We start from the raw sequence: 24,763 nt of genomic DNA, 5'->3' as shown, positions 1-24,763 counted from the left end.
AATTCTACCTATCCAACAACTCCAATGAGTCCCTACCAGTATAATATACATATATTGTCTGAGCTTCATCCTGTCTCATACTTGTTTCAGAATGATCACTTTTTTCTCTTCCCCAAAAAGACAAATTCTGGAACAAACTTAACCCACAAATATGCCCCAAACCCCAGTGTTATGCATTTGAAGCCCCCTCTCTACTGAATATTTTTTTAAATTTGGCTGATGTCTAATATTCCTAGTTTGCTGTAGTTTATGTGTATGTTTCTTGGTTGGCCTTTGCTAGTTCTGTGGAGTTCAGTGGAGAGTGGAACAATTTCAACCAGTAAAAGAATTCCATCTAGAGCAAACAGAATCAGATTTGGAACATAGAAATGATGTGATTGCTCTGAATAGCAGCCTGGCATTATCATACTTAAATATCTACACCAGTGATCCCCAGTGTGTGCCATACAGGGTTGCCAAACTCCAGGTTGGACTGTATGAAACTATATCTCCACTGAGTTCTCCCCCTTATCCAAACTCTGCCATTCCACATAAACGGACCCAAAATCTAGAGGAATTTCCCAAGCTGGACCCGACATTCCTAGTGACATGGGGACTGCAGATATATGTTCTGATTATCACTTCTTTCTCCCCCCCCCCCCGCCCCCAGCATCTCTTTCCTCAAAACAAAGAACCAATCTGAACTTTCCTGCATCTAATTGAGACGGGAGGTGCTTCAGAAGATCTCTAAAGAAAGCACCTTTGTGTCTTCAGGGAACACCTGTTTGGAAACCACTTCATCATAATTTGCAGCTACTTCTATCACAGGAGAACACTTGCTTGGAACTTCCGAACATTCTGTGATTTGTCCTAAGGAATCTTAAAGTATCCACAGGCTCAACAAGAAACACGTGATTTGCCCTGTAACTCATCTGCATATAAACACATACAAATAAATAATTTTTGCTACTTGGCTGATAGTATGTAAGAACCATACAAGGATACCCTGCTACTCTGAGACTCAATGCAGAGGAAGACAAAATGTTCATCCCATTTTTATGTGAAAACACACACAATTTTTCGAATAAGTCTTTATTTAAATAAAATTACATTATTATTAAATAATTACATTATTGTTAAATAAAATTACAATAGGATAAAATTTCATTTATCCTATTGTTCCTCTAATTTGTCCTTCATATTGGGCTTTAACTACTGAGGAACTGAATGCAAGTAAACCATGTGAAATTGTGTCTTGTTTTAAGAGATGGCATTATTGCAGCAGATGTACTTCAATAACTACTTGAAAATGCTGTTGGATTTACTGTTTTTGTATTCATAGTTCTGTATCTGTTTCAGCCTTGTGTTTGCAAATTTGTATAACTGCAAGTTCAAATGTGAGCCTGGGTTATAAAATGCCCTCCCACAACTGCATAATACCTAACCTCCTTCACCCCATATAAAGGCTAAATCATAAAAATTGTGGTACACACCACCTCCCAGTGGTGTCCCTTGTGAAATGAAAGCATGTTGGACCAAAACAAAAACCACACAGTGCAAACACAGCCTGGTTTTGCTGTTTCCTGATTTATTCGTCGTGGTCCAGAAGTATGCAAGAACTGCATAGTGCATACAAGGGCATTCAATCATACCGACAAAATGAACATGTGGACAGCAAATGTGTGGGCAAAAAAAGGAGAACCAACGTGAATACATATTTTAACAGACAAATATACTTACTCATAATTGTACTCTGAGAAAAGTTACCTCAGGTGAGATCTTAAGATGCAATGCCAGTGTGAGCTGGTGTCATGTCAGCTGCTGATGGGATCTGTTGCCAGCTCTGTGTTAGGTGTACCTACAGAAAAAACACCTATGGCAAGAACTGACAGCCTGGAGCCTGAAGTTGCCTCTTAAAAGGAGGCTTTCAAGAGATGGGAGGCAGTCAAGTCTCCTTCATGGGTTGCTCCCCTTGTTCCCGGAGGTAGTCTGCCTGTTGGCCCTCCCACCACTGCTAAAAAGGCCCTGTGTGCTCTGCTTGATCCAAGCCCACCTGCTGCCATTCAATATGAGCCTGCCCAACTACTGCTATCCTCCTTGGTGGGGGCGGTGGCAGGGGCGGGGGGGAGGGGGAGCAGAGGGTCACCAAGGTTGTGATCTGGACTTCCTGGCTGCTTCACAGCACTCCCTCCCCTCCAGCAACCTTCTGCTAGGTCTGTCTTCCAGGATCTTTCACCAGAATCTGCATTCCAACATCTCCACTCCCCTCAGAATGCCAGGAGGCACCTGAGGCCAGCTTGACCTACCTATCGCTTCCAATGTCTCTTCTTCACTGGGCCAACCTACATCTTCTTCAAGAGGAGGCCTCTGGCTGCAGTGCTCCCTTGGTGGGCCCTCTCTTGGGCTTTCCCAGCCAGCTTGGCCCCTCTGCATGTGTTCAGGCAGCATTGCATGCAAGCACATATGATACCCTCCTTCAAGTGGCGTTCAGGGCACATGCCATACCTGCTGTACCTTAGATATGCCACTGGAAATACCTGGAGATTTTGGAGGTGGAGCCTGAGGAGGTGCAATTTGAGAAGGGGAGGGACTTTAGTGCAGTATAGTACCATAGAGTCCACCTTCCAATTTTCTCCAGGTGAACTGATCTGTCTCCTGGAGATCAGTTGTAATCCCAGATCTCCAGCCACCACCTGGAGGTTGGCAACCCTAAGAAAGTTTTAAATCTGTTGTTATTGTTTTTGTAAGCATATTACTGTGTTCTTATGAATGTATGGAATAAGTATATTCACAAAATGTATCTCTGTACAAAAGGTGCCCCTGTCGCCAAAATATCCACATTCTACACTGAACTCAGCATCTCAATTGTGGCCCATAGCTGGGATTAAAATAACCTTTCCCAAGCTACAGAATACTGAAATTTGTGCAGGGGGATCAAAATCCTTGTAGCAGCACAATTAAGAGGCTATCTGGAACTTAGGCAATTATTTCTCAGCTACTGCACAAATAACACACCAGAAAGAGGCACAGAATCCATTGTGGAGATGTGCTGTGCTTGGGTTTTTCAACCCCTTTAAAAACTATCATGGGCTGATTCCACATGGGTCAAAAACAGCAGTGTGAAAACGGTGTGAAAATGATGTGAAAGAGTTTAAAACGGTGTAAAAGGGTTAATACTGTTTTCACACTGTTTTCACACCACTGTTTTTGGCCCATGCGGAATCAGCCAGGGACATTTTATGGAGGCACAAGAGATGAAGAGGGCGATTTATCTTTTTCTCTGATGTTTCCATATATTGAAACTGTGACCTGAAGGTTGCTTTTAATCAGAGTAGGCAAGTGAGGGCCTGACCTTTTCCCCCAACTGGCCTGACCTTTTCCCCCAACTGAGGCAAAAAAATATTCTGGAGGGGTCGTTTCAATGGAGAAAACTGCACAGGTTAACCTTCCCCTGCCCTGTGTTCTGGCCTCAATTGGATTTTATTCATCTGCAGTTGTTTTCAAAGACACACTGGAGGATCCACTCACATATGTTCAACGTAACATGTAGTTTATCCCCACCCCATATAGCATTAAGAAAATAGGAGAAACACAAATGAAGATCACGACATAATTTCTTTTTGCCCTGGCCTGTATAAATTCTGAATACCTATGGAAGCATGTAACGTCTACTCAATGCTAGAACTGTCAAAAAGTTGCCAAAAGGTTTCCCTTTTTAATATATGTGATATATTATAGTGCAGAGTTCCAAAACCGACAATGTCTAAGTCTCTACTTTAGCACCAAAGTAACTTTACTTTAGCACCCACATAACTGTAAAACAGTGAAGTCATTATTCTTGGAAATATTATCTGGCCTGTGTGGCTACTTGAACTGTCAGTGTACATACAATAGAGAGGAAAGGGGGGCAGGGTGTGTTTGTCTTGCTGTTGGTCCAAGACAGGAGGTCCCTTAGCAGACTCATCACTTGGTTACCAGGCCCACAGACTTGTACTTTCTGGTATGGTAAGGCTGCCCTTGGATAAATCCTAAAAGACTGCAGAACCTGTTCAGATAGTTATCTGAACTCTGTCTGTTAATCATAAATGGAGGGAGGACAGCTGTTTGACTTCACAGCAACACTGTTGTCATGAGCTGCATTACAGATATCATGATGCTGTTGGGCTAGGTTGAACTCCACTCCTTTGACAGGCTCCATCCACTGTGATCTCTCACACCAGGTACCGGTCCATTCAGGGTAGCAGTGACACTGGAAGTGCTCCCATGCTGAAACTTCTTGATCTGAAAGGTCTGTCATAATGGTTTCCCCTTCCCACTCCTGCGGACTGAGGTGGAGGAAAGCTCCCAGCTCGTCAGGATTCTGCCTCACACAGCGTCCATTCCCGTGGCATAGCTGGTGGCTGCATTTGCGAGCTGCGGTGGTCACATTGACTACATATGGCCCCAGCGTGGACACAATATAATGCCGAAGGCTCTTGCAGCTCTCCTAGAGGATAGAAAGTCAGAATTACAGGCTGGAATATTCAAGTGGCTGGACCAACTGACTCAGAATGGCTGCTCACACATGAAGAAAACTGAAGAGCTTTTCTTAAAAACGTTGACACAGCACCACACTGTAATCATGCTCTGGTTCATCTTTCCCTTCCCAAGCCTTTGCAGGAGAAGTTCAGTCCAAGAACATTCTTGTGCTTTCTTAAAGGGGTTAAAATTGGTAGAGGAGTCCTGGCAACTTGCAGTTGTTGTAGGGGGCAGGGACATGCAAAATGGGCATTTGGACATTATGGCATCCTGTCCAATGTGAACCCAGAAGTGACATCAGCACATTGGCACAATGCTTTAGCATTCCACCAGTGCTCTATAGTAAAGCCTATTCCTCATATCCATTTTCCTTCACTACTCTACTGAGCAGTGGTGAACAATCAAGCTCATGAATGGGAGGTCCCTATGACAGAAAGGTGCAGATTATCAGGATTTTACCCCCATCAGGTTCTTGTGGCAGCCATTTTCCTTGCCACTGTACCAAGGACTTTTCGTGGTTTTAAAAAGAATTGATTGCTATTGTGCCATAAAGTGGTCATACTATTCCATTTACCAATCTTGAAAGAGCCCTCTGGTAGTATGGTGAGTGGGGATGGGAATACAGGGAAAATGGCAGTTGATGGAGGGAAGTGGAAAGAAAACACTGGAGTAGGTTTGTTGCCAATGTGAATGCTCCTGCATTCCCAGCAGCAATGAATGCAAATCTGAGAATCCTTGTCATGTGGATGCAGCCAATGAGTGGTTCTAGCAATGGCCTTTATACAGAAGCAACCTGGAGGACCAGCAGATTAAGTGATGGAAGTGAATGACTGTGCAATGTCTCTTTGTACCAAGCACCCAAGTACTCAAGAGGGGGCAGTAGAGTTAGTATGGTGGACAGGTCAGATTCTTCTGTATACTTCCTCTTGTTTGTTCCATTGTTGTCTCTTTATTTACCCAGAATACTATTCTCAAGGAATTCCTTCCAGCTGCTTCTTTCTCTTCTGGTTCTGCCTGTCTCCCACACTGTATGTCTGACCTCCATGAAAGCAATGTGCCCTCACTAAATCCCTCTCCATCCCAACTTCAACTAGAATCCCAATTTAGACAGATAACAATTCCTTTCAAGACATATTTCTTTAACAATAAACAACAGCCATTTCTAAACCCAAAAGCCTGGTGTGGACCTTATTGTAAAACCAGCCTGCCCCTTCTGCTAATGCTAAGATCACTTGGGAGAAAAAAAGTATTAAATAGGGGTGGAGGAGGAGAATATGCTGCCAAGTAGCAACTGGGATCACCAATGTCATGACAAAAGATAAACCAGTTTTCTGCCTGAGATTAAGGCTCTTCTGAGCTTTAGGGAACATAAGAAATCTCTCAGAGATACTCACAGGTGAATGGGAATAGGAGAGGTCACCCCAGAGTACAACCCCAGCAGCACCAAGTGCCGCACTCTCTCCAATGGTGTATACCAGGTCAGTCTGAATGAGAAAAGAAACAAACATCTTCAGGATTGGGAGATTCTATGCATACATAGCACATGTTACCATTTGCGCAGTATTAACAGTGCATTAGCCTGACTTCCAGCTTGGTTCCAGGTAATAAGTTTTGCCGACTGTGATAGAGTCATTGTTGTCCCAAGAACATACATTTCATTTTCCTGTCCCACTGCACCTTCTGATGAAGCATCTTTTACATGGCTTTGCAATGCTTTGAAAACTTGCCAGTTCTGTCTGACTATTTCTTCTTTATCACAACCATATTTCTCCAACTGATTTGGTACAAGATTCACCAGCTGTCAACACTCTGATGATCTCCGCCAATTAGTTAAATGAGCTAATTCTCTCCCTTATACTCACATCATGTGTAAGTGAATTGTACTCATACAATAAGTTCATATGGAGCATTCTCTTGGCTTGCTGTGAAAATGCAAAGACCCACCATTGCCTTTCCAAAGCCAGCTACGGGAACACTTTGTGACTGTAGTGCCCTAGACTGCATGTAGTATGAAGCAGCCCCAATACACCAGATTAAGTTAATGTTGTCAGACCTGGGTTGGATGGCAGACAATCCAAATTACTACTGAAAGGGCAGGATTAAATAAATAAATAAATAAATAAATAAATAACACACACACACACACACACACACACACACACACACACACATACATACATACATAATCTACAGTAGGAGCTAAGAAGCAAGCTTTCATCCAGATAATAGCTTTAATTTGTATTCACCTGCATGGAAGCATCTCCACTTGCTGTATGCACTCTCAGCATCTCTCAGTTCTTACCTCAACAAGGTATCTTGGGGAGTGTCTGTAGGAGACTCTGGAATATGAGATCACAGGCAGGGGTGGCTTCAAACCAAATTGTGACACACGGAATGCCTCCCTTAGGCGGTAGTGAACATAGCGCTGGTGTTTAGATATTGGGAGCTTTGGGGGGAGATAGATGCTGGGGAAGAGGGCTGAGGAAATTTCCCAAAGCCACCAGAGTCGATCATTCCACTGAACCTCCTTGGGGTGGCAATGGCCAGTGTAATTCTTTTCTTTCTCCCAGTTATCATTGAAGCAATCGGGGAATCGGTAGAAGCCCCAGAGTCCTTGCGGTCTCAACTTCTTCCCCAGAGTCAGTGTTCTATCCATGAGGATTTTAGCTGCCTGTTCAAACTCCTCCTCAGCCAAGTAGGATTGTTCCTTAGCAGGCAGATCTGGGAATCTTTCCTGCACCCACTGTTCAGAGGCCTTCCTGTACACAATCTTGGGCCCCCAGTTCCGCCTCCAGAGAGGCCTCCACTCCTCCCAGTCAACCACAGCCAGACCATGGAAATCATGGTGCAAGAGTTCTGTAATTTCTTTTGAGGCCCTCTCTAAATGCTCCTTCAGATATGCTTTCTGAGGTATTCCACCATTATGCCACTCACCCTCAGGGGAGATGTAGGGATAGAGTCCAAACTTGTTTATGTAAAAGATAGTCATGTTCTGGCCACGAAATGCATTGCCTTTGTTCTCAACAATGCCATAATCTCCAAGAGGTAGAGCAATCCCAAAACGCTCTTCACATCTTGCTGTAGGCAAGTTCCATACCACAACAAATGGCTCATTTTGGAAAATGGGGCTAGAAGTTACTTGGTCCCAAATATGTCCTTTTAGGTGCTGTGAGGCACCAAGGCAGAAGAGGATGGAAACCCAGGTTGCTCTGTCCAGGATCATGGTGGGTGTAATAATCCAATGTATCTTTTGGAGCCTCTCCTGGTTTGCTTATAAACACATGTCCTAATGGTGAGAAAGGAAAAGAGAGATCAAGATTTGATGATCAGTTTATCTTACCTTAATGGACAACCCCTAACTGGTTGACATACTTGTCACAGAGCTCCACAGTAGATTCCAAGCGGTATTTTTAACCTGGGGGATCTTGGCATGCCATGTATTTTTTTAAAAAAATCACTACACCATAGTCCAGTGATCCCCAATTGTGGCACTTGTGAAAACAATTAAACCCATCAGTGGGTTTTCTGGCACCCATATGCTTCTTTAGCAATTTTTTCTCTTTCCCAAAGCGAAGAGTCAGTCCTGGCTTTCCCTTCCCTCAATGGAGCAAGACGTGCTTCAGAAGAATTAAGATGGTATCATCTTTGTGTTTGCAAACACCATGCATTCAGAAACATTCTTTGTTATCATGGGCAAATGCTTACCTTGCAACTTCGAAACCTTGTGCTTTACCCAGCACTATATGACAGCCATTTTGTGATTACCCCCTATGGCAGCCATTCATGGTGGTGCCCATTTACAATCCTCAAAATTCCCAAAGTGACCACCAGGCTCAAAAACATTAGAGACTTCTGCCTTAGCACATCAATGCAGTTATTCTGGGTTAAATGCCTGTGGGAAGAAGGCTTTAAGGGATTTAATTTTGTGGATTAAATTTGTGGAACCAAAGACTAAACATGGAGTGTAGTTATGTAATAAGTTGGCTGCTTTGGTTGGTGTACTAAAATTGCCTTAAGTCATTTTATTTGTGAGCAATGAAGCAGTTTCAATTATACAGGGTTATTAAGAAGGATGACTCTAAACAACCAAGTATTTTTCCACAATGGACAAGCAGAATTGCCCAGTCTGGGTTGCTTCCATTACTGTCTTGGACTTGTTTGCTCTGTGTCATTCCCCCTTTGCTTAATTTTCCACTCCAGTCTTCAAGATCACTAAGCCTAAAAAACTGCAGGGTAGGATCTGTCTCCTGTTTGACTGTGTATTGCCTGTTGGGTCTGTATTGGGCTGCTGTCTGATCCCCCAGTATTCTTTGGGAAGAAAATAATAAAACTCAGCCTCACCAACTGATGGGTTGGTTCATGACCCGAACCTGGCCATTTGTCTTAAAGTTCTGGTATCATCATACACACAATCTCTTGAAAGGAACAAGCTTTCAGAAGTCATGTTCAAGCTTTTTTTGCAGATTGGGCAATTTAACGATGAACAGGAATTTGCTATCACCTTGGGCCTCTCAAATGCTAACGCTAAATCAGCAGATGGATTTACCTTTATGGTGGAATATTGCAGCCATCACATGCCTGCGTTACAATCATCATCTATTTACTAATAGACAGGTTAAAAGGAGGAGAGACTAATGAAAGAGGCTAATGCCTTGGTTCCCACTGTGGATAAAGACAATCGTTATTCAAGGTAGAGGCTGCCCCAGGGAGGATATGGAAAGCTTAAGACAGAAAGACAGATAAAGGTAGACTGGCTGCTGGCTGTTGGGTGGGAGGAAGATAGGGTTGCCAATTCCAGACTGGGAACTGGTCTTTGTAGTTGGATCTATTATGGTTACAGGAGATCTGCAGACCCTACCTGGTGGTTGACAACCCTATAAGGAGAGAAGAAAGCAGCAAAAGGGGAGAAACTATGAGGTTTTCAGGAAAGGAAAAGAGGAAATAGTGAGGGGGAGGCATTAAGATGTTTCCCACAAGGCCTTGTGGGTTCCTGCTTGTATATTCTACTGTGGAGAATGATACGGTATAAATGAAGTAAATAAATAATAAATATAACTAAAGATGGGAAGCAGACAAAAGGAAGCTTGATTAGTTCCTGAGAAGAAGAGAATGAGGCGGGGAAAGGGCAAAGGCTACGGAGGATAATGGGAGGAGGGAAAGAGGAAGGTACAATGTAGGGTGAGGGATGCAGAGGAAAGTGAGGTGCTCCCCACCCAAGCCCTTGAGGGTCCCCTACCATACAAGCTGGCCTGGACAGTGGCCAGCACCACACAACAGGACCATCATTTTCCTAGAGACTGCTGGGGGAGAGGGAAGCCTGAAGACAAAGAGGCAGATAAATGTAGGTTGGCTGTTGCCTGGGAAGAGAAGGAAGCTGGAAAAAGGGGAGAGGCTATGGGAAATTTCAGGAAAGGGAAAGAAGAAAAAGTGGGGAAGGGGAACAAAATGCTTCCCTTGTGGTTTACCACTTACATTTCCTATTTGTAGTGATGTATCTTGTTCCCCAAAATAAACAGAAGTCTTGCGGTTCTTAAACATTTTATTCTAACACAATAATCTTTGTAGTCTTTGTGGACTACAGCTCATTTTTCCAGATGCAATGAATGAATTTTCATTGTGCAGTCATTTTATGCAGGAAGATCCAAGCAAACAAACTATGATCTATGTTTTGCTTTCACGCCTGTTACACAACATGACTGCTTAGTGAAGATCCATTCATTGAGGTCAGAAAAGTTTATCCTGAAATAACTTTTTGTTAGGTTTTAAGGTGCCACAAGACCTTTATTTTTGCAGCAAAAGACTAAAACAATTAACCTTCTGAATATCCTTCCTCCTAGCCTATTTCTCCCACCATAGTTCAGATTCTACTACTCCCATTTATTGCTGCTACCATAATGTTTCCACACAGTGACAATCCTCTTTCTGTTTCTTGTGGGATACAGACATCCCAAGAGGATGAAGTAACTGAGAATATGCTGCTAAAGGCTGGATGCCAAGGCAAAGGACTTTGCAAAGTTAGTTGCAAACTGAAATGCCCAAGACAGACAGGCTGGCTAGTGGTGGTTATCATCTTGGGGCAAGCTAATGGAAATGGCTCCAATTTTTCTATGCTTTGAACACTGTGATGAATGAAATGGAAAAAATTACATCCCAGCCTTGGAAGGCAATATGATCAATATTTAATATCTAAAATTAAGGAGGCTGATACAAACCTGACACTATATGCAGAAGTTTAGAACCTGAAGACCTGTGTCATAATTTATTGGTTTGTCTGCTTTATCCAGTCCCAAGACAAACATTTTTAGACACAGTCTTGGCCAATTCAGGCATAAGTACTGTGATGGGGAAACTTTTATTTCTTCTTGCAGATGTGGAGTCAGAGGTTTCTTACAAGGATGGCCTTTTTCCCTAGCTGCAAAGAAAATCTGGGCCACGTTTGTGTCTGCACAAATCAGTTAAAGACCTATTCTCTATCAGCGATTGCACAGATGTATATGGGAGCCTTTCTTTTTTTGATGAAATCAGTTTTAAACAGCTCTAAAAGCCAAGTTTTATAGTGCCTTAATCCAGTTTAGTAGTATCTTTATATTTTTATTGGCAATTCTTTGTAACGGCCACTGGCCTCATGGCTCATGCAATATGCTGAATGGAACAAACATGATTGAAAAACTTGCTGTTTGCTCTGAAAACCATTCTGCCACAAACTTATAGCTGGTACTTTAAGTTTCTTTGTGGTGAGGGGATGACATTATGCCCATTTTTAGAGACAGACCCTTCTCTGGTATCATATTGCAAATCTCAGCTCTGGAACTAAAAGCAAGTTTCAGGGTTTAACCCAGGCACCCCTGCTTCAAATGACCCCACCTTGGCACCCCCCACCATTTCCCTCTCCCATTTTAATAGGTATGCTGCTCTGTACAGGACACTTCATCATATCAGCAAATATATACTCAGGGTGTGTGTGTGTGTGGGGGGTGTGTGTGTGAAGTGCCATCAAGTTGCTTTTGACTGATGGTGACCCTATGAATTAATGTCCTCCAAAACATCCTTTTGTTAACAGCCTTGCTCAGTTCATGTGAACTGAGACCCATGGCTTCCTTTATAGAGTCAATCCATCTCATATTGGCTCTTCCTCTTTTCCTGCTGCCGTCAACCTTTCCTAGCATTATTATTTTTTCCAGTGACTCTTGTCCTCTCATTGTACGACCAAAGTATAACAGTCTCATTTTAGTCATTTTAACTTCAAGGAAGAGCCTGTTTTGATCTAGAACACAATTTAGTGTGTGGGGTTTTTTGGAGTGTGGGCTTGAAACATGATCTCTGTAAAACTCTCCTGCAACAACACATTTCAAAATTATCAACATTTCCTTATTGTCCAATTTTCACACTTGTACATAGTAATGGGAAATACTATGACATGAAGCAATTTGATCTTGGTTGCCTGCAACACATCCTTACACTGAAGACTTTTATCTAGCTTCTTCATGGCCACCCTTCACAGTCTCAATCTTCTTCAGATTTCTTGGGTTAATTTTGGATCTAATCTAGTCAATGATCACATGTCTTTCTATATTGGTCAGTCCCTAAGGTGAACTCTTCACACATATTTTTGGTAATATAAAGCACCTCTACCAAAAAATAAAAGCCAACTTATTCATTTGGTTGTGGTGGGTTTTCTGGGCTGTGTGTCCGTGGTCTGGTGGATCTTGTTCCTAACGTTTTGCCTGCATCTGTGGCTGGCATCTTCAGAGGTGGATCACAGAGAAAAACCTGTTTTTTTTCTCTGTGATACACCTCTGAAGATGTCAGCCACAGATGCAGGCGAAACATTAGGAACAAGATTCACCAGACCACGGACACACAGCCTGGAAAACCCACCAGAACCAGTTGAATCCGGCCGTGAAAGCCTTCAACAATACAACTTATTCATTGTTCAACTTTCCAATAACAAAGAGAAGGAATACAAGTTATATTCAGTTTAAGCAACAGGTGAATCCAAAGATTATGTGGTGGGGGAGTAATTAAGCTGTGAGGGAACATTTGTTCATTTTTTCCAGCTCTTTTGATTCTGGCATGATGTTATAACAGGGAAAGCAAACAAATTATTTAAAATATATTATATTATACTGCCTTTCACTGCACTAACTAGCAGTTTTATTAAATTGTGAGCTCTCTTACACATCCTTCAGTAATTCAAAAAGTCTCCTTTACGTAAGTTTTCATAGCATGCAGGTTTATTTAGATGTCATTAATTAGGTAATTACTCCTCTGCATTTGAACTGATTAATCAACTAATATTCTATAAACATTGAGTGCATTAGAAGTGAGTAATGTTTCTTTAAAAAACAAGGGAGAAAAAACAAAAATAAAAAACAGTTTTCAATGAAGGTCAAACATTTTCCCCCTGCCATTCTACAATGCCAAATGCATCACAAGAAAACAATGTCTCATTTATATTTTGTGTAATACACTTCAGGGAACCCAAAGAAATGAAAGAAACTGTCATTTTTAATTGGCGCAGAACAGTCATAATTCCCTATTTGTCACCTCAGACTTTGTTTACAGGGGAATTACAGAGTTAGGAAAGAGAGAAGCTGTTCAAGACTCTGTCCAGTCTTCTCATCAGGTTTACTGCCAAGACATTTCACTTGACACAACACAGCCTCATAAACCACACATATGAAAACACATCACTTCCCACCACTGTTAAGTTTTAAGAGCAGACTGCTGGCAGGAGGGCTCATTTTATTGAAACCTACGAAATAAGTCGCTCAGCAGTTTCATACATTCTGGAATGCTAGGTTACAATAACTGAGTTTTCAAATAGGATAGTATAAGCATTTGGAAAGGAAATTCATTGGCTTTCATGGAATAAACATTCATCCACCTGCTTACAAAATGTATTCTAATTCAACAGAGGTTCAAACCAAAAGTTTAAACTTGAGAATACGTCATGTTCAAAGTAGGTGACACACAGCCCACTCTACCCAGGCCGGCTATATTATGGCAGGTCTACATGCTAACTCAACTGGCCCAGCTGTGAGACAAACACTGGTTGCTAATAGATTATGTGTCATTCAATCCTGATATGTAAGCTTCTAAGCCAACTTTAGAAATAGAAAATGATTGCAATAATGAATAAAAGGTAGGAGGCCAAAGATCAAGGACACAACAATCTGACCTTAGGACAGCTTACTGCACTACAGCATGACACAAGTGACATGCTTGAATCTCTTCATAACCTCTCTCCCTTCCACCCCCTCACCAGCACAGCAAGATAGGACCAGAAGGACCAGAAGGACCATGAAAACAGTCAAAAGGGGTTGGGGCTGATGGGTCAGGTAAAGAGCAACAAATATGTTTACATGAAAACTGTGGTACTGAGCAAGAACTGGGCATACCCCAGAGGCTAAGAAGGTATAATGAAAGGTGAAGAAAGAGCAGACAAGGACCCAAGACACTGTGATGTGTTCAGCCCCATGAAAAGAGGACAAAGTTGGGTCAGGGCAGCTTTCCACTTTCCACCATCAACAGAACTCTCTGTTCCAGCAGTCCTTGTGGGCATCAAGGCTTGTGTGGATGTGTATAAAGTGACACTTTATTAGGAGGATGCTTATATACTTTCACTGAAGTGTCCAGCTTATTAGCATTTACTAGAAGGATCTTTGCCTGAGACTGCCTGTTCACTGCTCAATACAGGTCCACAACCCAATCTGTCCTTGGCCTGCCTTCCCCAGTACTACAACATCAATCCAAATTGCCTCCTCCCTCATGACTGCTTTTTAATGTTAAAAAAGACATTGGGTGATCTCAATGAGCTTGACGAGGCAATCCACTTTAGTCAGTTCATGCAACTCTGGCAAAGTCATGTGCTTTTTGTATAGTGAATGACAGCCAGTTTTGCAGCGCAATACACAGAGATGTTGCAGCTTCCTGCCTAGCAGTCAAAGGCATCCTGCTGTTCATGCCTCAATGACTATGGTAGGAAATGAAAAATTGTGTACAGAAAGAAAACATAGCCCGGGTATAGGAGATATCTAACACAAAGGTTAGCAACCACGCTGATTCAGGTTGCTAGGGCTGTTGTCATCTTGGGTGATTGTCACAATGCCAACCATAAATTCTGTGTGTGGGGGGAGGTGGGGTGGGAATAACACTACTTGGGTGAGGCCTGATGCTGGTATCATGGGTGAGGTCCAGTGAAGTCACATGATAGAATCTTGTCATACAACATTGCATAGCAGTATTATTGGGAGTACTTCCACTCACTGTGAGGTATTGTGCCATATGACCTCTGTTAATGCATGTAGTTAGAAACATGTGGGTTCAAAGTGATTCATCACACTTTTAAAAAAGCAAACTGTGTGAGAGAAAAAATACAGTTCAGCTGCTACTGTAAGGTTGCCTGTCATGCCCCCACAGAAGCCTTTATTATTTTAATGTTAAGTATCAGTTTCCCATAGATAGCATGGGTTCAGTCCTCTCTATAGTCTCCAAAGGGAGGGAATTTTAGGTAGCCCCTGTCCCTTTAAGAAGTTTCCCAAGAGGCAGTCTTTCTGTTTTCTCCCAGCAATGCCCTTGTTTAACTCAGTTCAGTACAGGTGCCCAAGGAGTTAGGAGGCAGAAGTATTTTGCCACGTCAAAGGTGTACAGAGAGCTGAGTTGAGGTTTACAGAGTATAGTAGCCAGATGAAGACTCAAGGAACTTAAAGACATGGCCTTCCCTCAAGCAGTCAAAGAAAGAACAAAAGTCTACAGCTTCTACTGTCCAGTCAAGCAAGTACTTTATTTTAAGCAGACCCTGTAAGGAGTTAGGCGGGTCTCCATTCTTCTAAATATTAAACCTTTTGTTTGAACTGTTAAACCTTTCTTGTGACTCTCCACTCTGTTCTGGCCGGGCACAGGGCACCAGAAACAGTTTTGCTTGGGGAACAGAACATTGCCTCTTGTCTCTTAATTCATATTTGCAGTAGTTCTCATAAGAAAGCAGGCATACCAATTTTATAAGAAGCCATCATGTGTATGGGCTAGAAGATACTTTTCAGCCGGTCATATTGAGAATGAGACTCAAAAACCTGCCTCAAGACTGAAATGAGTACAAATGACCCTAGGCATGATGTGCGTGTCTTAATTCCACTTAAAACAGAAAAAATGCCAATTCAATATGCTTAAAATTAATTATGCTTATTTAATTTATTAGTTTCAATGGAACTGAATTTTAAGTCCCAGCTTGCCAATGCTTTGGCCCAGTATGTGGGAAGACCACTGACTGATATTCAATTTACAACACTTACAACAATATAGCTTGTTGACTGAACAGTGTTTGCACTACCGGTAGCTCACAATAATGAAGTACTAGTAACCCAAATAATATTAGAGGACTCTACATGGTTGGAGAAAGGGTAATTATGTGGAAGGGTCTAATCCTGAATTCCTTCTAAAAAAGAAGGCATCTGTGAAGATCTCAGATTTCAGTTAAAGGGGAGGGGGAAGGACAATCAATTACAAAAATGAGGGACTCCTGTGTTGTAAGTACTTGCAAATCACTCCCTTCAACCTAGATACTCATCCCCTAATACCAGGTTAGAAGATATGTGTGATTACTTTGCAGTGAGAGGAAAGCACTCTGTGTATGGTCAATACATTTGCAATCCTGGCCTGCGCAGCAGGAATTAGTCACAATTTACATTTATTCAGAACCTTCCAATAATTTAGTCTGTTATGATGAGTGGGGGTCATGTCTGTTAGGATATTATGCTTCCTCAGCATTTTGGTCTTTTACAGTGAAGCACTTTCTTTTCTGTAGTGAAAAATTGCAGAGTAGCAGCCTGCCAACTCGGGGAGCTATTAGGAAAAAACGTTTGCAGTGGTTATTTATTAGTGAGTAAAAGGCATTCTGTACATGTTTAGAGGCACACATCCCATCTACATTGACTCAACTTTTCATGATATAAATGTTTCATGATTTTATAAGGGGTGGGACAAGATGTGTTCCATAGATATTTGAGAAATCTCATAATTACATAGAGGCTAATTAATAACTTCCTGCAATTGTTGGCATGCAAGCCTGTAGTCAGACAGGGAGGCCATTTCTGAGGTCCTTTCTTGATATCATAGACAGCCCAGACTCATGGAGCAGAGCAAGGATAAGATGGATGCCAATCTTCATTCAAGAGCTTTGATATCAAGAGGGTTTGCCTGACAGATGAAATCAATATTCCCTCTCCTGAATTAAGTCTACATAGGAGTAGACCAGGGGTAGGGAACCTGCGGCTCTCCAGATGTTCAGGAACTACAATTCCCATCAGCCCCTACCAGCATGGCGAATTGGCCATGCTGACAGAGGCTGATGGGAATTGTAGTTCCTGAACATCTGGAGAGCCGCAGGTTCCCTACCCCTGCAGTAGACAATGCCTTCCCTGAAGGCTCAGTCACTCAAAGCTGGATAACAACGCAGCTTTGAGATGGTGCATCCAACTCTGATCTTACAGGAAACTTGTGAATGCCCACACCCTGATATCATCAGGAAACTGGCTAGATCACCCTGCACCTGCTTCTTCCAAACATTAACGTAATCTTAAACCTCCAGTCCAGGTATCATGGGCTTTCCAGGGTTTCTTTGCTTTAAATGCCCCAAACACCAAGCGTTGGTGTTTTAAAGAGTCTTAAACCAATTAAGCCTTTTTCCACAGCATTGTCCATGCCTGAATGGAACTTGGTTTTGTTCCCAGAAGATTGCCCCACATATCATTGCCAGAGGGTAATTTTTCCCTATAAATACCCCCAACCCCACCCTCCAAATCCATGGTTCTTTGCACTTGGATTTTCCTCCTTGAGCCGGTGAGAAGTGCTGGCCACTTTTCTCATTCTCTTGGCCTCTTCACTTCTAGAATGTTAAATATCATCCTCCCAACACCCTGATCTATCCTTGCTATCAATCATCTCTCTATATATCCTAGGCTTTTCAAAACTCTCTGTGAGGATGCAATTTGTTTATTATTTTTAATCTCTTTATTTATATTTACCCTACTTCTGCAATTCTGTATTTTTTTAGTGGATTTCTTTGGAGAATGACTTCTGTATAAATTGGTGTATTTTTCATTACCTGCTTCTCACATTGCAGGTCTGTTCTCAGCTAATTCTCCCAACTAAAAGGAAACAGACCAGGCTAATTCAGGTATCACATTTGTAATAGTAAAGCCCTCACAGGTAAATGTCTTATTAATGATTAAGAATGAGTGGACATACCAAGGTGAATTACACACAAAATATCTGTATTTGTAACCATAAAAACTAAAACTAAGTGGTTAAAATCTTTTTGGTGGATCAACAAACTGAATTAAATTAACTGCCATCTAATGTAATATATCTTAATCAATGCATCAATGCAGAATTTCATTACATTTATCATTTCAGAACCTTTAAGTTATCTTGTTAATAATAGCATAGCTGGAATCTATTCAAAATTTTCCCTTCTACATGCAGCAATGTTCCCCAACTTGGAACTAGCAGTCCTGATAGGTTCTGTAAAACTGCGGCTGAGAATTACTTCACATGTTGCACAAATCCTGCCCAGAAATAACTAGCCAGAAATGGTATGCAACTTCTAAATTGCCAAGCAACAACTGCACTAAAAAGGTTGTTACTGCATGTACACCAAATGCTTTCAATCTGTGACACAGTGAACTTTCAGTTGGCTGAAAATACTCTCCAAATCCAACTGCTGCCACTTCTAATCTTGCACCATAAATAGATCAAATGGAATTAAAGGTACATGGCAACATGTTTATCAGCTTGTGGTCTGGCATCCATGATATTCAAACACATCTAATACAAATCATGCTTATTTATTTAGAAAATGTATATGCCTTCTCTCTAGAATCTACTGAAGACAGATGGATCAGACCAACATCCTGTTTCCAACAGTGGCCAGTTGGGTGCTATGGAGCAGCGGTTCTCAACCTGGGGGTCGGGACCCCTTTGGGGGTTGAATGACCCTAAGACTCTCTGCATCAGTGTTCACCATCTGTAAAATGGATAAATGTTAGGGTTGGGGGTCACCACAACAAGAGGAACTGTATTAAAGGCTCGCGGCATTAGGAAGGTTGAGAACCACTGCTATGGAGAAACCCACAAGCAGGGCCCGCCCTCACCTTCTCCCCAGCATCTGACTATCATGCACATTCTGCTTTTGAATGCCGAGGGGCGCTTAATCAGTTCTTATGGCTAATAACCTGTGCCTTACCTATCTTTTATAAGTCTGTTCAGCCTTCTTTAAAACACTTTCAGTCAGGGCCATTGTCAGATTTTCTGGCAGCAGTTCCAAAGAACATGGTATGGAGCTATAACTTGCCTGTCTTGAATCTGCCAATCAGTGTCATAGTATAACCCTCAGCCTATAAGTTTTTCTATCTAGTTTTTCTACAACTTGCAGAATTTTCTAAACCTCAGTCATGTCTCTTACCAGTCATCTTTTTCTAAACTAAAAAGTTCCAAGTTCTTTTGCTCCAACACTTTAATTATTTTGGTTGGCCTTGTCTTCATTTTTCCCAGCTCTTCCATATCCTTTTTGAGACACAGCAAATGACACTGTACTCAGTATTCCAAATCCGGCCACACGAGGGTGATGTATAAAGACTGGCTTGTGCAGTCAAAGGTGTATATGATTAAAGTCAGGCTCAAACCTTGAAGCCAATGATAAGGGAGAAAACAGGTTAACTATTGAGAGGGGGTAGGTACTGGCAGTCTTATTCTTTATCTTTTTCCTGATGATCCAAAGATATTTGCTTTTATGGCTGCTGCACGTGACCTACCACAAGCCCCCAATCTTTTTCTTGTTCTGTCTCCAGCAGTTCGAACATGATATATGTGAAAACGGGTCCCACTCCCCAGACCTTCTGAATGTATACTGAATTTCATCTGACATTCTGTTGCCCATTCACCCATCCGGAGAAGTTCTTTTGGAATTGTTTTTCAACATCCCAAACAATTTCTGCTTCATTGTCCACACCCAGTTCTAGGTCATCTATGAAGAAATTAAACAGATCTGTAGCAGAACCCACTACTCACTTCCCTCCATGGCAAAACTGTAAATTTATCTCCATCCTCTTTTGAAATCAGTTACTAATTCATGAAAGGACCTGTACTCTTGTCCTACCACTGTTTATTCAGAAATCTTTGGAGAGGCATCTTGTCAAATCCTTTTTGAAAGTTCAGTTATTCAGTATCTACCAGGTGACCCCGGCTTATAAGCTTGTTGGTACAGTCAAAGAAACCTAAAAGGCTAGTTAGGCAGAATTTTCATTTACAGAAACCATGCTGATTACTCTTCAGCAAGACTTGTTCTTCCAAGTGTTTAACAGTTCTATTTTAAATAACATAGGTTTTCTAAAGGCAAAGAATTATAGTGGTTTTGTCTTAGGAATGGATACATTTATGAAGAGCAGACTTGCTTTAACACTCTCACAATGTATTTTCTTCTTAGTTATACCACTTTCTTGTACAGACATCAGCCAAAGCCATTCAGCTGCATTGATTTGTGTCTTTGTACACTTGCAGAAATATTGTGGGCCTTGGAATGTGTGTGTTTGGGTGCCCACTGCAGTTTCAGTGGAACAGTTGAGATGTTATTTATTTATGTTATTTACAGTCCTTTTATGTAACTTACAGCCTTTTTTAGTGAGACTCAAGGCACATTACAAAACGCAGGTCAATGCAGTCAACAGAATGAGACATCAAATAAACAATGTACTAAGGCTGGAACTGGAGAGATCTGAAATATACAGAAATCTGAACAAAGCATAAGTACTATGTTTTAAGGCCGAAACTGTCTGGGACCATCGTACCTGTCAGACCTCCTCCTCCTCCTCCAATATACCCCCAAAGGGTATTCCACTCCATAAATAACAATTTACTGGTGATCCCTGGTTCAAAGACTGGCCAGCTGTCCTAACCCAGAGCCAGCATCGACCTGGTGGAACACTCTGTCAAATAAGACCAAGGCCTTGTGGGATCTTGCCTAATTCCGTAAGGCCTGTAAGACAGAGCTGTTCTGCCAGGCCTATGCTTGAGGACAGTGATGGTATTTATCTATCACTAGCTGGCCTCCCACCCTCACCTTGTTCTTTCCCTCTTTCCTCCCATCCATGCTAGATTTGACATTTCACACTAAAAACAGTGCTATGATCAACTTGTGCTGTTGTGTAATATTTTAACAAATTCATTGTATGGAGGAAAGATGATGTGAACTACTCCAAGGCCATGTAAACAGGGGGAGGGAAGGGAGAGCAGTCTAATAAATTGAATAAAAATACTTAGCATGGCATGTTAAACAAGTAGTAGATGCATTACGTAAATAGAAATACAAGGCACTGAGAACAAGAGCTGATTTGTTTATTGGTAAACGGAAATCAGACCTAGACAAAGCAACCTGCAGTATACAACTCATCACAGCCCATCCATTTGGCTAAGGCAACAGCCACTGAGATACAATGGGAAATAATGGGTGATAAAGTTTTAAATATATTTCAACTCTATGGATCTCTGTCTTAACTTGACTTTTTTTTCTCATATGGCTTCACTTCAGCTTCATCTCTAAAAAGAACACTGATAACGAGATCATATCTTCTGGCTTACTAGTTCAGAAATGGCTCTTACTCATCTGAATTCATAAAGTTCAAACCAGGCTTTCGGGCAAAGCATCTCCCCTCCTCCAATTATCATCATTCACCTTCATCACATTGGCACATGATGCAAAGATTAAATGTCTTTCTTCATCCAAAATATGGGCTGCCCTTTGAAGTCATGATATGGTGTTTCTAGAAGCCTCTGATTCTGGCTTTTGTTCTCTGATGGACAGGAGGAAGCAGTTTTACAGGAACTTGGCGGGCCGAGCAAATGGGTTGCTGGTGGAAACTCAGGAGGGTGAGGAGGAGGTGGTAGTGGTGGTGGTGGAGGAGGCAGTGAAAGAGTTGTGACACTAAAGGAACTCACAGCGAGAGGCACAGAGGATGATTGGGATGGCTGAACTGTAGCATTAATGGGCTGGAAAAAAGAACTGTGGGAAGAAGCTGCTAGCTGGGGAGGGAGAGAGTCGGTAACAGCTACTGAGTCAGGAGAGAATGGAGGATGCAGTGGAGGGGGTGGAGTTCCTGAGGAGGAAGAGGAAAAGAAAGGAAGGGCAGAAGGGGGTAGTGGAGGGAGATTTGCTCCAGTTTTGCTGCCACAGGATGCACCTGGATTGTTTTTCCCAGATCCTGCAGGGACTTCCCTGCCATGCTGAGGAGGTGAAAAGATCTCTAAAAACTCCATAGGGATGAGAGAACTCATGAATCCTGCACATTGAACAGGTGTAGTCAATGTATAGCCTAGGTGGGCATAGAAATGCTGCTTGTCATGGGTGGTGAGGTGCAGACAACGGTAGCCACGGGACTTGGCATAATTCTCAACAGCTTCCATGAGTTTCCTGCCGTAACCTTTTCCACGAATGGCTTTGGAGACCACAACTGTCTCCACAAATAAGCTTTTAGGCTGGCCAACCACGCGGGACAGCCTGGCATGCCCTAGGAGTTGGCATTGGCTCTTGGCTGGTTTCCCTTCAGCAGTTTCCTCCGCTGGCCTTGCAGTTCTAATCAGCACCAGGCACATGGGAAAGTCTTCAGAGGACCTCTGCAGGGAGTGGATGCGGGAAGCCCTGCTTCTTTTCCACTCTTCATTGATGAGGTCAGCACAGGGTTCCAGAAGATCAGGCCTCTGGTGAAGGGGGACAGCTGTGAGCATCTCTGAAACGGAGCCCATTCTTCTCACTACCAGGAGACCAAGCAGCAAAACTTTACAACTGATATAGAGAGCTCAGTATGATCCTAAAAGCACAAAGACAATGAGGCATACCTGCATTCACAATCAGTTCTAGGAGAGCTAACCTCACCTGGCCTGGACCAGTCCCAAAAAGGAAGGGCTGCAGTATCCTCCATTATCAGCCCAAAGTATGGAACACAGACTACCTCCCCTGCAATGGAAATTTGTTTAGCATACACAGGTGGATGCAGGCCCAGCCAAAGGGAGTGGCTAAATTATTTCACTTGTTTCCTGCTCATCTCCCAGCTGCTGATTTACCCTTGGACACTATTTGTACCATGGTTTCAACCAAGGGCAATGTCAGTTCAAGGCACATGTAGCAGATATACAGCCTGTGAGAAGCTATGATGACATTTGAGAATCACTAAGCCAATAATACAATATTTTGGAGATCTGCTTAAAACTGAATTGTCTTGCTTTTCTGGATAACCAAGTTAGATAATTATGTAATTTCTATCAGGGTGGATCTAATTTACACAGAGGCAAAGAAAAACTTTTTGAGTAATCCTTACGGAAACACTTAACATGGTTATTATGTGCATGCACATGTAGCAGGACTGAAGATGCCCAATGTCCAATGTCAAGAAGGGTAACAGAAGATAGCTCCACTCATGTCCCAGATTTTTCTGACTTCTACTGCTTTACCAAAAGGAAAAATATGTTTTTCCATAATTCTGAGAGTTAGAAACATTCAGGCAAACAAAGAGATAAAGTGAGGAATACTTGGAATTCTGTCACCAGGTAACTTCCTGGCCTCAGGATCTACATATGAGGAGCACGCCACATGAATGCCTACCTTCAGTTTTTCCTCCTCCATCTTCCTGCGAAAGTCAGCTGGGAGCCTTACCAAAATCATCTTTATTTAGTGTACAATTTTAGATGTAGGGCATTTTGATGTGACCAGGATGGTGGGTGACCTATTTAGGGCTTTTTATTTCCTCCCCTCCAGTGTTGAGGTGCCAGCTAAATATGATATACAAGAGGGCAAAATTGTGAAGAGTAGCTCACAGCAGAAAAGTTACAGAATCTTGCTCATGAGCATCAAGAGCTGCCCATTGTTTGCCAACCATTCAATTGCCATCAAAGGTCAACTTAATTAACCGTGTGTGTGAAAGAGACAGAGAGAGTGAGAAAGGATGTGTGAGAGAACTGGTCATGGGATCATTATTTCAACATACCTCTTGATCAAAATTCACCTCCTAGCCAGGTGACATTTGACTCATGAAAGCTTATTCCCTGAAAAATTGTGTTGGTCTTTAAGGTGCTACTGGACTGGAATTTTATTCTTCTACTATTACAGACCAACATGGCTACCCACCAGAAACCACATCCTCAATGATCTTCCAGAAGTGGATGTCCCAGATGATGTCACAGACTGAGCCACAACTATTTGTAACAATTAGGCCACAGGGTTAACTCATGTTAACAATATTCACACTCTATCCTGGTTACCAAGTTGTTTTATTGATGAGACTCAGAATGCCCAAAATCACACCAAGAGGTCCAAACACCACTCTCAACTTTCACTGTGCAGCCTCTACACATTTCTGGGTGACGGCCACAGTCACATGTACAAGTGACAGTAGGAGGGAGGCCTCTCTCTTATGCACTGCCCTTCTCATGTTTCATCACCCTAAGCCTGCTGCTACTTTATCATCTGTCTGCTCTGAACAGCCTTGCTATTCTTCTTCAAGCCCTTTCACAGACCCATCTCCTGCCATCATCTCTCCTCCATTCTTTGGACGACCCGTCCCCTTGCACTCTTTCAAAAGGGTAAGTACAGAAAGGAATCTTTGAGCCTTCTTAAGGCAACTTTATTCAGAACATTTCTTGAAAGAGAGACTATTTTATCCCTTTGCCAGGATGCTCAAAGAAGCTAAAATATGCTGGGCATAGGAATAATTAAGTGGTGTGATCTCAATCCTGATCTCAACATAGCCAAACATTCACAAGCAGAGAACATATATCATAATGTTTCAAGAAGCATGGAAGCTTCTGTCCTTATTGTTCAGAAAGGCTTGAGAGAAAATCTGGAGGAGGAGGAGGAGTTTGGATTTATATCTCCCCCTTTCTCTCCTATAGGGAGACTTAAAGGGGCTTACAATCTCCTTTCCCTTCCCCCTGCCCACAACAGACACCCTGTGAGGTGAATGGGGCCGAGAGAGCCCCGAAGAACTGTGACTAGCCCAAGATCACCCAGCTGGCATATGTTGGAGTGCACAAGCTAATCTGGTTCACCAGAAAAGCCTCCATAGCTCAAATGGCAGAGCAGGGAATCAAACCCAGTTCTCCAGATTAGAATGTGCCCGCTCTTAACAACTATGCCGCGCTGGCTACCCTCACTCTTTGTCATACTTATCTCCATCTCTCTTTAATGTCCTTCCCCCCCCCCCCCCAAAATACCCCACCA

At 42.3% G+C, this 24,763-nt stretch overlaps 2 protein-coding genes across 3 annotated transcripts in view; both read right to left on the bottom strand.

The window, feature by feature from the left end:
* Nucleotides 1-1,550: 1,550 nt before the first annotated feature.
* The window catches only part of HYAL3 (hyaluronidase 3), a 32,684-nt gene continuing 9,471 nt past the window's right edge, over nt 1,551-24,763 (bottom strand). For both annotated transcript variants that reach the window (XM_048489888.1, XM_048489887.1), the window contains 3 exons: nt 6,800-7,783; nt 5,892-5,981; nt 1,551-4,465 (listed from right to left, as the gene is read on the bottom strand). In XM_048489888.1, coding sequence (XP_048345845.1) covers nt 4,055-4,465; nt 5,892-5,981; nt 6,800-7,720 — 1,422 coding nt within the window. In that variant the 5' untranslated portion in view covers nt 7,721-7,783 and the 3' untranslated portion in view covers nt 1,551-4,054. The remainder of the gene's footprint in view (nt 4,466-5,891; nt 5,982-6,799; nt 7,784-24,763) is intronic.
* NAA80 (N-alpha-acetyltransferase 80, NatH catalytic subunit) lies at nt 20,869-24,458 on the bottom strand. Its single transcript, XM_048489889.1, has 2 exons — nt 22,424-24,458; nt 20,869-22,301 (listed from the first exon to the last, which is right to left on the bottom strand). The coding sequence occupies exons 1-2, from the start codon at nt 22,467-22,469 to the stop codon at nt 21,256-21,258; spliced, it is 1,092 nt and encodes a 363-aa protein (XP_048345846.1). The 5' UTR covers nt 22,470-24,458; the 3' UTR covers nt 20,869-21,255.

Source organism: Sphaerodactylus townsendi, linkage group LG03 (genome assembly GCF_021028975.2).
Source record: "Sphaerodactylus townsendi isolate TG3544 linkage group LG03, MPM_Stown_v2.3, whole genome shotgun sequence".
Classification (NCBI taxonomy): domain Eukaryota; kingdom Metazoa; phylum Chordata; class Lepidosauria; order Squamata; family Sphaerodactylidae; genus Sphaerodactylus; species Sphaerodactylus townsendi.
Note: the sequence above shows the minus strand (reverse complement) of the source record. Positions and strands in the feature narration are given on the sequence as shown.

Coding starts and splice junctions, on each gene's coding strand:
- NAA80 (XM_048489889.1), bottom strand. CDS start 22,469: ATGGAGGATACTGCAGCCCTTCCTTTTTGGGACTGGTCCAGGCCAG. Junction 22,302..22,423: donor TTGGGACTGGTCCAGGCCAG/GTGAGGTTAGCT, acceptor GTCTCCTGGTAG/TGAGAAGAATGGGCTCCGTT.